The sequence below is a fragment of the Penicillium expansum genome (assembly GCF_000769745.1).
Source record: "Penicillium expansum strain MD-8 chromosome Unknown contig349, whole genome shotgun sequence".
NCBI lineage: Eukaryota > Fungi > Ascomycota > Eurotiomycetes > Eurotiales > Aspergillaceae > Penicillium > Penicillium expansum.
The window spans coordinates 189,385-201,078 of record NW_015971314.1 but is presented as its reverse complement, the minus strand read 5'-3'; the positions used below and the strand labels follow the sequence as shown (position 1 = coordinate 201,078).

General features: G+C 48.2%; 6 protein-coding genes across 6 annotated transcripts; 2 read left to right on the top strand and 4 right to left on the bottom strand.

The window, feature by feature from the left end:
* Positions 1 to 608: 608 nt before the first annotated feature.
* PEX2_098470 (uncharacterized protein) lies at positions 609 to 1,694 on the bottom strand (the record flags this gene model as incomplete). The annotated part of the gene is made up of 1 exon (XM_016747117.1): positions 609 to 1,694. One exon carries the CDS (start codon positions 1,692 to 1,694, stop codon positions 609 to 611), a length of 1,086 nt encoding a protein of 361 aa, XP_016598466.1.
* A 111-nt stretch (positions 1,695 to 1,805) lies between these two features.
* PEX2_098460 (uncharacterized protein) lies at positions 1,806 to 2,693 on the bottom strand (the record flags this gene model as incomplete). Its single annotated transcript, XM_016747116.1, has 1 exon — positions 1,806 to 2,693. The coding sequence occupies one exon, from the start codon at positions 2,691 to 2,693 to the stop codon at positions 1,806 to 1,808; it is 888 nt and encodes a 295-aa protein (XP_016598465.1).
* An 825-nt stretch (positions 2,694 to 3,518) lies between these two features.
* PEX2_098450 (serine hydrolase domain-containing protein) lies at positions 3,519 to 4,872 on the bottom strand (the record flags this gene model as incomplete). The annotated part of the gene is made up of 3 exons (XM_016747115.1): positions 3,519 to 3,940; positions 4,001 to 4,298; positions 4,348 to 4,872. The coding sequence occupies 3 exons, from the start codon at positions 4,870 to 4,872 to the stop codon at positions 3,519 to 3,521; spliced, it is 1,245 nt and encodes a 414-aa protein (XP_016598464.1).
* An 860-nt stretch (positions 4,873 to 5,732) lies between these two features.
* On the top strand, positions 5,733 to 7,594 carry PEX2_098440 (flavin-containing monooxygenase; the record flags this gene model as incomplete). The annotated part of the gene is made up of 4 exons (XM_016747114.1): positions 5,733 to 5,874; positions 5,922 to 6,295; positions 6,348 to 7,070; positions 7,127 to 7,594. The coding sequence occupies 4 exons, from the start codon at positions 5,733 to 5,735 to the stop codon at positions 7,592 to 7,594; spliced, it is 1,707 nt and encodes a 568-aa protein (XP_016598463.1).
* Positions 7,595 to 8,556: 962 nt separating this feature from the next.
* Positions 8,557 to 9,875, top strand: PEX2_098430 (phosphotransferase family protein; the record flags this gene model as incomplete). The annotated part of the gene is made up of 2 exons (XM_016747113.1): positions 8,557 to 9,367; positions 9,430 to 9,875. The coding sequence occupies 2 exons, from the start codon at positions 8,557 to 8,559 to the stop codon at positions 9,873 to 9,875; spliced, it is 1,257 nt and encodes a 418-aa protein (XP_016598462.1).
* A 571-nt stretch (positions 9,876 to 10,446) lies between these two features.
* On the bottom strand, positions 10,447 to 11,559 carry PEX2_098420 (Aminoglycoside phosphotransferase; the record flags this gene model as incomplete). Its single annotated transcript, XM_016747112.1, has 1 exon — positions 10,447 to 11,559. One exon carries the CDS (start codon positions 11,557 to 11,559, stop codon positions 10,447 to 10,449), a length of 1,113 nt encoding a protein of 370 aa, XP_016598461.1.
* Positions 11,560 to 11,694: the final 135 nt, after the last annotated feature.

Below are 11,694 nucleotides of genomic sequence, written 5' to 3'. Positions count from 1 at the left end.
TATGATAGTGTGTTTGTAGAATGGAGAGAAACGACGTGCTTTGGTTGGCAATTCAATCGTTGTATTGTACGAACTGTGGCTCTTGTGAATATATCTCTAGCCCACGCTACCAAATGGCAGCCCGTACCTAAATGATATCCAGGTTGCCATGCCACAGAAAGTAAAGAACACCAAAATCACGAACGCCTGGAAACAGCGACTGTCAAAAAGGCTCTTTTCAAGTTGGTCAAGCTTGTCTTGTATCCCATCTTCTGCCGTTTTCACTATTAAGCATTACATAAGTAGTATTAGTATGTGTTGTCCAGGACAAGATTCTCTGATCTCGTGTCTATAGTGTAGGGTCAACTATATATTCATAGACTTCCGCGGGTCTGTACGGAGTACAAATATGTTTTTTGCTTATTTTTGCTCTTGGTGGAATATTGGTTCATTCGGCATTTAGCCATTTATTCATACCGTGAAATAAAAGGAAAAAGGGGGAGAAAAGGGGGAAGTGAGGAAAACAGAGAAATATTGTCGTCTTCCACGCCCAACCTGGGATGATCGGGCTAATCGAGGTGGACATGTAAATGCATGTGAATGCGAAGTTAATTGCAGAGCCATAGAAGCTACATCTGATTCCTCAATTCTTCTAACGCGAGTGAAAGAGTCTCGGAAATCTCCCGTGCCATATCCGACTTTTTACCCAGTAGCCACAACCCCTTCATACATTCCTCCGCCTGCTCCAGATTCCGCTCTAAATCATGACTATTGTGCCAGAGAGTAGGCCCAGAATAGCGCAAAGACTCATCTGCGTCACTTAAAAAGACCATGCAAGCTTTGGTGAATGCTCTGATCAAAATCATTGTCCATGGCTCGGTCAAGAGCGTGCCCTCGTTGACAGCGTGGTGAAAGTCTGACATCTGTGGCGCACCCAGATTATCAAAAATTCTAGTAGATGGCGTACCGACTCTTGCTAAATTTGACAGCTCCCTGGCACTATGCATCCTCATTGTCATCGCCACTTGACTGGTGATACGAATGTGGGTTGTATCCTCCGCACCCAGGGAATTCTCATCAATGAATTCTAGCAGATCGGCAAGCATCAGAGCAGCAAGATTCCAATGGGCAGAGATACAGAGAAACCAGCCCTGTATGCGCTGCATAACCGCATGGTAGTTCTGTACCAGTTCGCCGAAGAAGGCGCCGTGCGTTCTGTTCCAGTATTCATATAGGAGCATCGTCATGCGGATGATTTCTTCGACCTGTTCTTGAGAGGTACTCTTGCGAACAGCGTTTTGTAGGTAAGACAGGTGACGGAAGAGAAGGACCTTTACCGGCGCTGACTTGATGACATCTTCAGCGGCAGCTTCATAGGAACAAGGCCAGTGCGTTCGATGTGTCTGGTTGAGGTTTCCTTTCAAAAAAAGATCGAGATTCCACCGATTTCTTCCAAAGGGGTCTTCAATATTTTCGGCTTTCTGGATCTCCTTTTGCCCTTCGTGTTGACAGTCCTGATCCAGTATCACGACGGGTCGTTCGTTCATGGATGAGGATAGGGTATCACACATGATAGCCATCCAATAGAGCAGGCCAATTGTCTCTCGACCTTCGGAACTCATGCCCTCAATGCCGTGGACACCCTTCTCGCGACCGCCGCACTTCTTTCCGAGGCCCTTTTCGAGTGCGTCACATCGATACTTGAGTGCGTGCATCTTTCGAGCCGCTCTCTCCATGTATATTGGTGGCCCTTCTTTGTTTATTATATCCTGTAACTTGGACAAGACTAATTCTGTGGCAAACTTGCGGCCTTGCTCTTGGACTCTTTATCTAGGAGGCCGATTGCCAGGATTCCATGGTCGTTGTGTCAATCCGAAGATAAACTCGGCACATGCCACTCTATAAGACTCCAAATCGGCGATTTGTTGGAGTGCACGCTGCGCCTGGTCCCAAAACTGATTCTGGAGAATGCGGTCAAACTCTTCGGCGATACCGCCGGCAAAGTCGTCCTCGCTATTATCGAGAGGGCTGGTCAGGTATTTCTCGCGGTGCCGACGACTGCCCTGTGCCCACTGCGTAGCAAACGCCATAATTGCAAGGTGCAGAGCCTTGGAGGCGGCCTGATCCTCAGCTTGTGTCAGTTGCAGAATATTGCAAGACTGTGCGACGCGATCGAGCCTGATCGTGCGCTGGTATATCGTATTAGACCGTGAGGAGCTTCGTTCGGGTACAATCTGAGGGGTACTGTGTGAACCTGCTTGGTAGGGACAAGTCATTTCGCTTAACCAACACGACAAGTTATACTCTAACACGTCGTGGTAGATTTGGAGCAAGTTCGCTGAAGTCAGGTGGCAGTTGGATGTGGTAATCATTTGTTGGTCGATAGAAAATGGGGAGAGTGATCTTTGCGAGCTGGTCCAGTGGGAGGATTGCTGGTTGAGAGGCATCCATGCAGTGTCGCTCGGCCGGCGGGAGCTTTGGGATCGGGCGGATCTGAGGCTACTGTATGTGTGAGATGTTTGAGAAGCCTCGGAGGCTAGCCACATTTGATGGTACATAGGATCAAGTTCGAGGTCCAAAGATGGTTGTGTGGAGGCATTTGGGGAATTAGAGAAGTATGGTGGCATGCGATCAGACACAGATCGTGCAGACGTAAATGCGTCAGGCACCTCTGCCTCCGTCTTTTCCTGGGAGGCCTCGGTTTCGTCGAGCATTGAACTGAGCAGCATTGAATCATAATCAACCAACGACCCAGACAAATCCACACTGGCTGACTCCGACTCCCAAGTCATGAGTCCCTGCGTGGAATTAAGTTCGAGTAGATCGTTCCATGATTCAAATCCAGTGTCAACTTGGGGCTCATTGGATTTACGTGGGAAGAGAAAATCTCGATTCCCATGACCAGAAAGGGGCAGTTGGCGAGGCGATCTTCCTGCAGGTTGAGCCTGTGATCGGGCCCATTCCATAGTACAGCGTTTATTCGTTCTGGCACAGTAAGAACAGGGTGATCGCTGGCTTTCGATGTTGTTGATTGATGTTCGTCTAGTCAGATCCAGGCACTGTGCATCGCATGCTCGCTTGGATTTTCTGCACTGGTCGCAAGAGCCATGCTGACGCCTGGATCTGGATCCTTGTGCAAGGGCTGTGCCTCGTTTGTGGATAGGCATCTCGACCACTGTCGTTGAGTTGTGACGATTTTTCTCTTTTTTGTCCTTTTCCCCCGAGACGGCGAGAATCCGAAAAGTTGGCAAAAAGCGGGGAACCAGGTGAACCCGGAGATCTCCCAAGGAAGGTTCATCTTAGGGTTTTTTGAAATTTCCGGGGCCTCCGACCCCCGCATTCCCCGGATTTCCCTTAGTCCGCACATCCGTAAATGTTTAATGGGAGCTTCCGTTTTATGTGAAAGTGTTGTTGGGAAGAAATGATAGGTTGGCTACAGTGATTTCTATCGACATGAGAGGATAGAGAAGAAGAAGGAATATGTTCTTCTCTACCACTCGGTGTAGCTAAATAAACATGGCACATTGAACTCTCCTACATCAAGCCTCACCGAGGGCTTTGTATATCTCAGCCTCAACTGCTCCCCATAGCCCAAGCACCTTAGCGTCCGCAAACGGTAGAATCTGTGTACAAACGATCCCCGCAACACCCTTCTCCCTGTCCGCCCACCACCACAAATTCGCCAGCCCAGCCCAGTGCCCTGTTGAATTCGACCGCCCCGTTGCACCGCCGTTGCTCAGCATGAAGGTGAGACCCCAACCTTGCGGTGGGTTTCCAGCAACTGGGTATAGCTCCGGAATTGGATTAGTCAGGTCCGGCTTTGCATCTGGGATACTTTGACGGCTGTAGTTGGGGAACCGAGGAATCTGGTTAGAGAACATTTCGTCGACGGTCTCTTTGCGAAGCAACTTGCTGCCCGTTCTCGGGCACGTTCCATCATTTAACAGCACAGCGAGAACCTCTGCAAAGATAAGTCAGTGTATTGAATCTTGACAAGATCTCGGAGCTACTCGCGACTCACTACAATATTCTTGCGGCTTAGCAAATATACCCGCACCACCGCTGTTAAACACTCTGGCAACTTCAGCGTCGTCCTCAAGGTCAACAACCAGAGGTGCTCGAAGGAGATGGTCTCGGGACCTCAGGGTGCCATCTGGGTCTCGACAATTCATGTACGCCAGCCTCTGGCGCATATCGTGATTCGGAATCATGGACATGTCCTTGATTCCAAGGGGCAGAAATACGTTCTTTTGTAGGTAATCGTTGAGCGTCAGGCCAGTTGCGCGTTCCAGTGTAATTCCCGCCCAATCGATACCAACCTGCTTTGATTAGCAATGCATTTCATAATTCTGGATACATGCAACTTACACCATATTCCCAGCCTTCGCCGGGTTGGAATAGCAGTGGCCGCTTCATATCTTCAATGCGCCCAGAGAACTCATCCGCGCCAACCGGGTACGACCACTGCCTCAGTCTCTCATTGAAAAATGTATACCCAAATCCGGCGGTATGGGTTAACAGCATGCGTAGAGTAATTCCGTTCTTCTTCTCCACAAGACTGCCATCTGGCTGCAAAACCTTCAGACTCTTCAATTCAGGACAAAGACCCTCTGTCTGCTCCGCATCATCCAGTTTGAGAATACCCTGCTCAACCAGTTGCATGCAGGCAACACCAACCAGCATCTTAGTGCAAGATGCAATCCAGAAGATGTTGTCCAAGGTCATGGGGTCTTTAGATTCCGCGCCTCGTTTACCAGCAGAGTGGGCCAATAGTTCCTTGCCATCTTTGCCAACGACAACAACCGTGGTCCCAGGAATACCGGACTTTTGATCTTCGCAGGCTTTGTCTATGATATTGCAGATATGCGAATGCACCTGCGGATTGAGAGACATGTTGCTGATCCTTGTATAGAGAGAGAAAGACGATTGTGCGGGGAATTATGTGTGCGTTGTATTAACAAAAGGTAAAATGCGCCAAAATGAACAGCAATGGCAGCCGAGAGTGGCTTATTTAATAGTTTCAATCAGCCTGTGGAAAATGTCGTTTTCAATACCCCGTGATACCGAGGAGTTCCCCCCATTCTCCGGCTACAAACATACTTTTGCGGAACCGCTGTAGATTGCGGAACCGGGTGCGGGGAAGCGTTCCAACATTGTCTCGGCTCCGGATCCACAACTAGCTGAGGGGTCCAATTACGGCTGCAGTACCCCCTACATTTTGTGACGACAAGTTGAGGAATGCATATCCCTAATGTGACGTGTACAGCAGCTTTTTGGGCTCACCACGATAACGCAGTTTTGATGCACTTGGGTTCTTTTGCAAGATTAAATTGGTTTACTTGCTCTTCCGGGCGATCGAAACAGCCACCATAAAGACAGCTTCCTAGGAAGAACATGAGAGTTGATATTGGTGGGAGGTCTTCAAATCTCAGACTCTCAATCATAATTTGTTAGCTATAGAGCCAAATTTTCGGCCAATAAGCCACATTGCCATGAAGGCCCGAAGAGTATACCGCACGTGGTGCATGAAGAGGGGTACCCTGCGGTTACATGTGTCATGGGTCCCAAGTAAGAGGATGTTGTTGACAGCATATGCCAACATCCGCAGTGAGACATGGATGAGGATATTTATAAGTAGGGTGAGGTGCCCGAGAAAGAAGTATTCCTGACATTCCAACAGTCAATCTTCGAATTGAGTTATAACAACTGCAACACTTGATCATTTCAATCTTCAATCGAAAGTGCCTGTCAAAATGGGTGACATGGGAGATCTAGTCTCCAGGCCGAAGAAGTATAACACTGAGCTCACTGACTACTCAGCAGTCCATGCCGATAAGACTGGGCCATATGCCGAAAATCTCGAAGTCGATGCTTTGGTCGTCGGTGCTGGCTTTGGTAAGGCAACAAGCACTGTATGTTTGATCCACCAGCTAACGAGATAGCCGGTGTCTTTATGCTCAAGACCCTTCGCGATCGCGGTCTGAAGACGGTCATTTTCGAAGCCGGCAATGACACGGGTGGCACCTGGAGATGGAATTGCTATCCCGGTGCCGGCGTTGATTCCGAAGTCCCAGAGTACGAATTCTCTTGGCCCGAGGTATACAACACGTGGAACTGGCCCAACAACTACCCTAACTACCAAAACCTGCGTGATTACTTCGACCACGTTGATAAAGTAGTTGGTATCAAGAAGGACTGCGCTTTCAACACCGTTGTGGTTGGAGCTCAGTTTGATACGAACGAAGGGAAATGGAATATTAAAACTGCAGATGGTCGCACGACCAAGGCCAAATACCTCGTCCTTGGAACCGGCTTTGTAAGTAGCTACACTCCTCCGTCAAATAAAGACTTACTAATGAGCTGGTTAGGCCGCCAAGCGTTATATTCCTTCATGGTCGGGCATGGATAAATTCAAGGGTATCGTGCACCACTCATCTTTCTGGCCCGAGGAAGAAATCGACGTGAAAAGCAAGCGCTGTGCTATCATCGGCACTGGTGCCTCGGGTGTACAGATCACGCAGGCTTGGGGCCCTGAGGCCGCAGACCTCAAGGTCTTTCAACGAACTCCCAACCTTGCCATACCCATGCGTAAGCGAGACCTCACTGTTGAAGAGCAGGAGCGCATCAAGCCCTGCTACCCAGAGCTGTTCCGATACCGCGAGACCAACTTTGCCGGCTTCCTGTATGATTGGTGCGAGCGCAACACCTTCGATGACACACCCGAGGAGCGCGAGGCCTTCTACGAGAGCATCTGGAAGGAAGGTGGCTTCCGCTATTGGGTTGCAGTATACAAGGATAACCTGATGAACCCTGAGGCCAACAAAGAGTCATACAATTTCTGGGCCAAGAAGACCCGTGGTCGTATCGGTGACCCCGTTACGAGGGAGTTGCTTGCGCCCCAGAAAATGCCGCATTATTTCGGTGTCAAGCGGCCATGTCTGGAAAGCACCTATTACGAGCAGTTCAATCGGGAATCCGTGCACCTGGTTGACATCAAGGATAACCCGATCAGGAGGTTTACCGAGACTGGTATCACCCTCGAGGATGGAACTCATCATGAACTTGATGTCATTGCTGTCGCGACTGGATTTGTAAGTATTACGTGATACACCAGTAGAATAACGACAACCCGCGCTAATACTCACAGGATGTTGTTACCGGCGTGATGACCCAGCTCGGCCTGAAGAGCATCGATGGCGCCGAGCTCGAGAAGGAATGGATTCCAGGCGCGAAGACCTACCTCGGTACTACCGTCAGCGGCTATCCCAATATGTTCCACATATATGGCGCACATGGCCCGACGCTCCTGAGCAATGGCCCCACCACAGTCGCGGTGCAGGGCCGCTGGATTTCCGACGCCATTGCAAAGATTGAGGCCAATGACATCAAGTACATCAATCCCAAGATTGAGGCCACTGATAAGTGGAAGGACCGTGTTGTCAAGCTCAATAACAGGACTCTGTTCCCCACGGCGCGGTCAACGTACATGGGTGGCAGCATCCCTGGCAAGGTTTATGAGCCAGTGTGTTACTCCGGTGGTATCCCCGCTTATGTCACGGAGATTCGGGCGGCCCTAGACAACTGGGAGGAAGGATTTGACATTGTCAAAGCTTGAGGCAGATTGAAAGAATACATGAATGCGTTTCTAATGTTGATTAGCAGTGAGTGCTTAGCTCTCACAAAGGACCCAAAGTGTAATTCGTTAGGTACTTTATAAGCTAGCAGGGAATTTGGAATAGTTGAAAGATAACCGGCCCGTACAATTTGTACCAAAATTCCAGACCCTCTGAATTTTGTGTTTCATGACTCACGAGACTGGACAGGGGTTCCTTTATTCCGTACGGAGTCCGTGTTCATGGGAGCTAGCAATACCCCAAATACGCACTGCGTACTGCATAGGCAATTTGGTACCACACAATACCACTAATGATATACTTTTTACGGAGTACAACATACTACAACAAAAGTAGTACTGGCATGTAAAGTTCCAAAGTCCCAAGATTACAAATGTTATCTAAAATATTGGTAATAAGTGGTGGCTTTGTTCCCTACATGCAATCGCTCCACGCTGAGTGGTCCAAGTGGCCGAACAAGGAGTTCATCGAAGGAGGCTTTTAGGCCTATATCTGGAATAGCGCATCTTACCCCAAATTTACGCAATTTACGGAGTCCTCCGGGCCGTTGTATGTTTGCTCGGCCACAACAAGCTCGGAACTATCCCTGTCCGCCAGACCATGGCACCCATTTACAACGAATCATTTTTTTATCGCCTATGGATAGAAAAGACCAATCCGAGCGTTATCATCAATGAATGTGCGGGTCTTTGTCCTCTACATCTATTGTACAACATATGTTGTAGGTCTGCTTTCATCTAAAAATAACCCAAGGTCATTTTGACCAACATAAATCGCTCTGATAAGACTACCTCATGAAAGAGCAAGGTAGTTTGTATGTTGTATCGGTGACCGTCGGAACTCCTATTCTTTCATATATAGGATGAAGTACGGCACGGCATGAATGTTGAAGCCTCCATTCTCAAATTCTCAGAAAACACGCCCTCCCTTGTCACCTCTCATCATGGCCACTCTCAAGAGCCAACATTATGATTTTGTGGCTTCCTTGGTTGCGGAACACTTCGGAATCCAACAAAATGGTTTCACAATCGAGGATATAGAAAAGGCAAAGAACAATCATGTCTACCTTATTCACCTGGAGCAGCCGTTTGCAGAGCTATGGCAGACAAAGAAGGGGGTTCCAAAGCCCTATACCTCGGCAATCCCAGTAGGGACCTCAAAACTGGTGCTACGAATCTCTAAGAAAAATGTGAATTTGGAAGATTCCGTGCGAATTCAGAATGAAGTTGCATTCCTCGCTTTAGCGCGCGATGCATTGTCTGCTATAGATGCCTCGGTGATCCCACGAGTGTTCGGATGGGAAGATGAGACCTCCATCAATCCATCAGCTCTTAGCTGGATCCTGGAAGAATTCATGGAAGGGGACTCCCTAAGCCCAGATGAGATCCTTGCACTAGATCACGATACTCGACAGTCACTGCTTTACCAGTTAGCACAGGTTGTTAAAGCTTTTCAGGATTATGAAGTCCCTAAAACCGTCAGTATGTTTGGTGGCTTGAAGTTCAATGATCAAGGTGAAATCGTGAACACCATCTCAACGCTGCCTTGCGGTGGGCCGTTCCAAACCTATCCGCAATTTGTCAGAGGAATGTGTACCTGGCAACTCAAAATGAGCGACCGAAGTGTTCATCTGAATGGGTGGCGGGATATACCGGGGTTAAGGGAACGACTAGACGACTTCTTTACTAGGGGGCTCGACCAGCTTCTAGAAGAAATTCCCGAACAAAAGCCAACTCTGGTACACGCAGACTTAGGTACGTCTCGTTAAGGCGTCTTCTACATTCAACATGATATCTGATCACCTATCCTCTACTAGGCTTGCCGAACCTACTCTTCAATCGCACAAGCAACCGCCTAAGTGCGGTTCTAGACTTCGATTTCGCTCACATTGGTGCGCCAATCTCTGAGTACTTGTTTTCCTTCTTTGATCTAGATGGCTTGCTGGCTGGAAGCTCCGATCCTAATGGCCCCCTGCGCGGATATCTCTTGGAGGGACTCCCATTTGTGGAGGAAGGAGTCGAAGACAAGTGTAAACTTCTTCGAGCATGGGAGAATGCTTTATCCGACGCAGGAGCTAAAAAGCCATCGACAATCGATAAAGCGGGAGATATAGCAGATATTTGGTGGTTCTCTCAGGAGCTGTGCGTGCCCTATTGGTTTATAGATACCTTTTTGGAGACGATGACACCGGAGAAGCTGGAGGAGTTGAAAGCTGAGAGTGCGAGCCATCTAGGGAGGTATTTGGCACAGTGGGGTTTTTAAAGCCCCTGATATTAAGATAGGGCTTTTATGTTACTTTGAGCAGTCTTGCCCGTAGGTTACATACCTTCAACATATAACAGATAGCAGATAGAGGGTATCAACTTACTCATGGTGAAAAGGAAGTGCAAGGATAAATTCGGGGTACCTATGTCTCGGTCGACTCGAGGTAGCTAGTTAGCTAAGCTCTAGGGTCGGCTGTAATAGAATAATCCTAGTCTTAATTCTCGTGATCCTTATTACCTATCAAAGCTTTATCCCTAGAACTAGTATCCAAATTAGGTTTAGAGTTATTATCGTCGTCGCTACTATTAGGACGGTAAGGTACTTCCCAGTTAGAAGACTGCTTAGGTTAGGCGGCAGTACTATAAGTACTCGGCACTATACTTAGAGATAGAGAGGGTTTATGAAAGATACAAAGTATAAAAGCTTTAAAAAGACTACTTAGAGGTAAGTAAGTTAGTGTAAAGGTAATGCCTAAGCGCACTCTCGTCCGCTTGGCCAAAAGACATTTTGACTGACAGTGATTTTCTTCTTCAATGCATTTAAACATACCTTTATCAGGTTCCATGAATTAACACCCAAGGCTATCACGTAAGCTTTGTGGATCTTCATTACCGGCAGTGACATCTTCAACCCACTTCTCAATTATGTGACGGACAATCCCATTGTCAAAATATTGCACAGCAGTATCAAAATCTCGACGAAGATGACTCATATCAAAGATGTTCACCCATCCCGGCTCCGACTTCCTCATCTCGTCCAAGAACATGCCTCGTAGAAGTGTTACCTCATAATCATGCAAATGTTCCCAGAATGCACTACCAGGGGGAGGATTCCCTCTATCGTACATTTCGATATTGGGCTTCGTATCTCGAGGACGCCCATACAGAAACGTAGGATGATAACAGGCCTTCCATAATGGTAGTGCTGAAACGCACTCCCAATCTAGTACACCCGTCAACTCGCCTTTCTCGCTCACCAAGATATTATGCTGTGATAGGTCATCATGGAAGACCACGCTTGGCTCTGGGACATATTTATCGAGAGGGAAAACACGTGGGAAAATGTTTTCCAGCTTTTCAATGAGCGCTAGCGTCTGTGTAGTAGCTTCCAATCCATCCTCAGCGTCGCTATCAAGGTCGTCACCTGCGGGATACTTCGCCAATATTTCCTGGCAGTCATTCTTGGCGAAAGCAAGCCGTGCCTCCATCCAGTCTTGACTAGAGAGAAATGGGCCTCGGTTCACATTCCGACGGGCTTGAGATCCCCAGAGAAATTCGAGAGAGACAATTTGCCCTGTCTTTGGGACGGCATTCACTAGGTGTTCCGGACTGCCACTCGCTGCGGGATCCCCAGCTGAAGCTTTTTCGTTGGCCGTCACCGATGGTGGGTAAATGTTCCCGATCCCCCTCAACTGATTTCTCCACAGGGAGATGGAAAATCCTGCGAATTTCTTGACCAAGTCTGACTTTGCGGCAATGGACAGGCATTGCCATAAGTCGGCGAGAGGCTTCCCAGGCACTTCCGTCATAAGGATCCATTCGAACCCAATCTCACTTTCGCGAGTATCATTGTAAGCGATGATCCTGGGCGTAAGAATATCTGTTACGTAGCGAATCCAATCCACTGTGGCCACTTCACTTCTAGTTTTATAAACGGGGTGGACAGGAAGAGAAACGCGCATAATTAGTGTTTCATCATCGAGCTGGACATGGTAAATCTTGTTGAAGGCGCCCTCGGCGAGAAACCTAACTTAAGTTGTATTTAACGGGCGGAGCGATTGAATTGCTCGCTCTATGGCGCTAATTTCAGGCTCATA